This window comes from Wasmannia auropunctata, unplaced genomic scaffold (genome assembly GCF_000956235.1).
Source record: "Wasmannia auropunctata unplaced genomic scaffold, wasmannia.A_1.0 LD336095.1, whole genome shotgun sequence".
Classification (NCBI taxonomy): domain Eukaryota; kingdom Metazoa; phylum Arthropoda; class Insecta; order Hymenoptera; family Formicidae; genus Wasmannia; species Wasmannia auropunctata.
Genome location: NW_012026795.1, coordinates 903,106 through 905,529, shown reverse-complemented (window position 1 = coordinate 905,529; position 2,424 = coordinate 903,106). Strand labels below are relative to the sequence as shown.

The following is a 2,424-nucleotide window of genomic DNA, read 5'->3' as shown; positions in this document are numbered from 1 at the left end:
CTTATGATTGGCCATTTGACGCCATTTTCAATATTTTCTAGTACTTTTGCGATACTGCCATAAGCCGGTCGCGCTTCTCTGGGGTACGTTCCAAAATCCAACCTTAGTTACTGTTAGAATCCTAGATTATCAGAGAAGCGCGACCGATGTTACGAGTCCTGATTGGACTTGCAAATGGCCAATCATAAGATTGATTTATCGGTATTATAAATGGCTGTCGAATAAATCAATCTTATGATTGGCCATTCGACGTCCATTTTTAATATTTTCTAGTACTTTTACGATACTGCCATAAGCCGGTCGCGCTTCTCTGATAATCTAGGACTCTAGTTACTGTAGGTCGTTCCAAAATCATTATGGTCGGTTCATGGTCGACTTGTAATAGCGTTCCAAAATGGTAGTTTAGTCGACCATAGGGTTAACTTTTATGACCTCTCAAAATCAAGAGGTTGTGAAAGTAAACCCAAGGTAAAACGTGGGGGAAAAGCAAGAGTCTAGTTGTAGTGTATGGCTGCCGTATAACCTAAGACGAAGGTGAGAATCTTTATTCCATTAATTTTATTATATCTAATAATTTTGCGGATTTATTAGTATCAGTATTTATCAATGTATCCTTTCAGCTCCTCATTGGAAGGCTTCTCCTTCATTCCTGAGACATACGTAATCAGAATAAATATGACTGAGGCCAACATGCTAAGCAATGTCGGTCTTATAAAAGGACGACACTGCTTAGCGCTTAATGAAAATAAAGATATAACTATTGGCCCAAATGGTGGACTAATGATTTGTGATGAAATTAGTAAGTATATTAGTAATGTAGAAAAATTATAAGTATGCAGAAAGTTAAATTATTTATAAATTTTGTTATTTATTGTATTCTTATGTATATTTTTAAGGTGAATCGCTTTTGGAAGTACCAATATCACCTGAAGTTCTATCATTTTTTGATCTTTCAACAAAAGAATCTCAAACTGCAGATGATATAGAGAAAACACAAGTCAGAAGCTCATGTAAGTAATATTAATAATTAGTAAATAATAAATTTTAATTAATTAAAGACAAGCGTTATTTGGTCAGTTGGATTTGTATGCTATTAATTCTCTCTTGTGTGATTTTATATTATTTTACATGATTTCATATCACATTATTATTTTTTTTTTTTTATAAAAAAATTGTTAGTTTTAGAAAGAATGTAACATTTTTTATGTATTTGGCATATATTTTTTCTTTTTTTAAAAAGATTTTTTATGGGATTTATTAATTATCTATAATCTTTGTATACAAAAAATAAATATATGTTATTTATTAAAGAATTGTTTTAATTTCAGGTTCAAATAGTAGTAGCAGCCAAGCAGCTTCATCGAAACCAGGCAGTGCAGGTATGTGGAAAAGGAAACATTAATTTTTTTATTGAAATGAAAATTTTTTATTGAATTATTTTTTTATTGAATTGAACATTTTTTATTGAATTATTAATATTTTTTTATTGAATTGAAATAAATACATAAAAATAAATAAAATGTGGGTTATGAGTTACAGCTATAAATATTTTATTAATTTCTTTTAATTTTTAGTATGGGATGATAATTCCGTAAAGCTTTTATTTTTTTTGTATAATGATCATCAAGATGATTTTAAAAGCACCTGTATTAAAAATGATGCCGTGTGGGACAAAATTCGAATGAGAATGAAGAGTGACGAAGGGTATAATTATACCAGGGTGCAGATAAAAGATAAATGGATGAATATGAAGAAGAATTATATGAAAGTCAAAGATCACAATAAAAGAACAGGTGTTGCACCCAAAACATATCGATATTATAATGAAATGGATGATTTATTTGGAGATAAACCAAATGTTACTCCAATTGCAACTGCATCAAGCATGAAAATCGAAGATGAAATAGCATTGTGTTCAAAAGATAATAGCTGTACAGTGGAAGATGATCAATTGCATATACGAAAGAAAAGTAAGGTCGAACGGCACTTACATTCGTGGACGGACAAATATATCGAACATACTAAGGAACAAGAAAATCGACGTGAGGAACGACAAAAAGAAAAAATAGCTGCTATTGCTGATGCAACAAAAACGTTCCGCGATATGATGGAAAAGCTAATTGAAAAACTTTAGTTGTTTTTTAAATGTTCTAAATTTGTTCAAATTTTCTAAAAACATTTTTATAACAGATTAATTATCTCAGTTTCTTTTTTCTTTATCTTTTTTTAGTTAAAAGAATTTTTAAAAAATTAAGACTGAAAGTATATTAAGAGAGTATATCATATGTTACTAAGTCAAAAGTTTATTTACTATAAAACTACTCTGTGATATACGAAGTGCCAAAGGCTTTCTTTTTAGTTCCTAACAGTTAAATATTTAAAACAAAAAAAACGTTTTGAAATATGATTGAAAAATTAATTGAG

General features: G+C 29.3%; 1 protein-coding gene across 1 annotated transcript in view; it reads left to right on the top strand.

Moving 5' to 3' along the window:
• The window catches only part of LOC105462799, a 9,122-nt gene extending 6,932 nt beyond the window's left edge, over positions 1–2,190 (top strand). Inside the window, exons 6-9 of the mRNA XM_011709649.1 lie at positions 621–799; positions 897–1,010; positions 1,329–1,379; positions 1,575–2,190. Coding sequence (XP_011707951.1) covers positions 621–799; positions 897–1,010; positions 1,329–1,379; positions 1,575–2,134 — 904 coding nt within the window. The 3' untranslated portion in view covers positions 2,135–2,190. The remainder of the gene's footprint in view (positions 1–620; positions 800–896; positions 1,011–1,328; positions 1,380–1,574) is intronic.
• Positions 2,191–2,424: the final 234 nt, after the last annotated feature.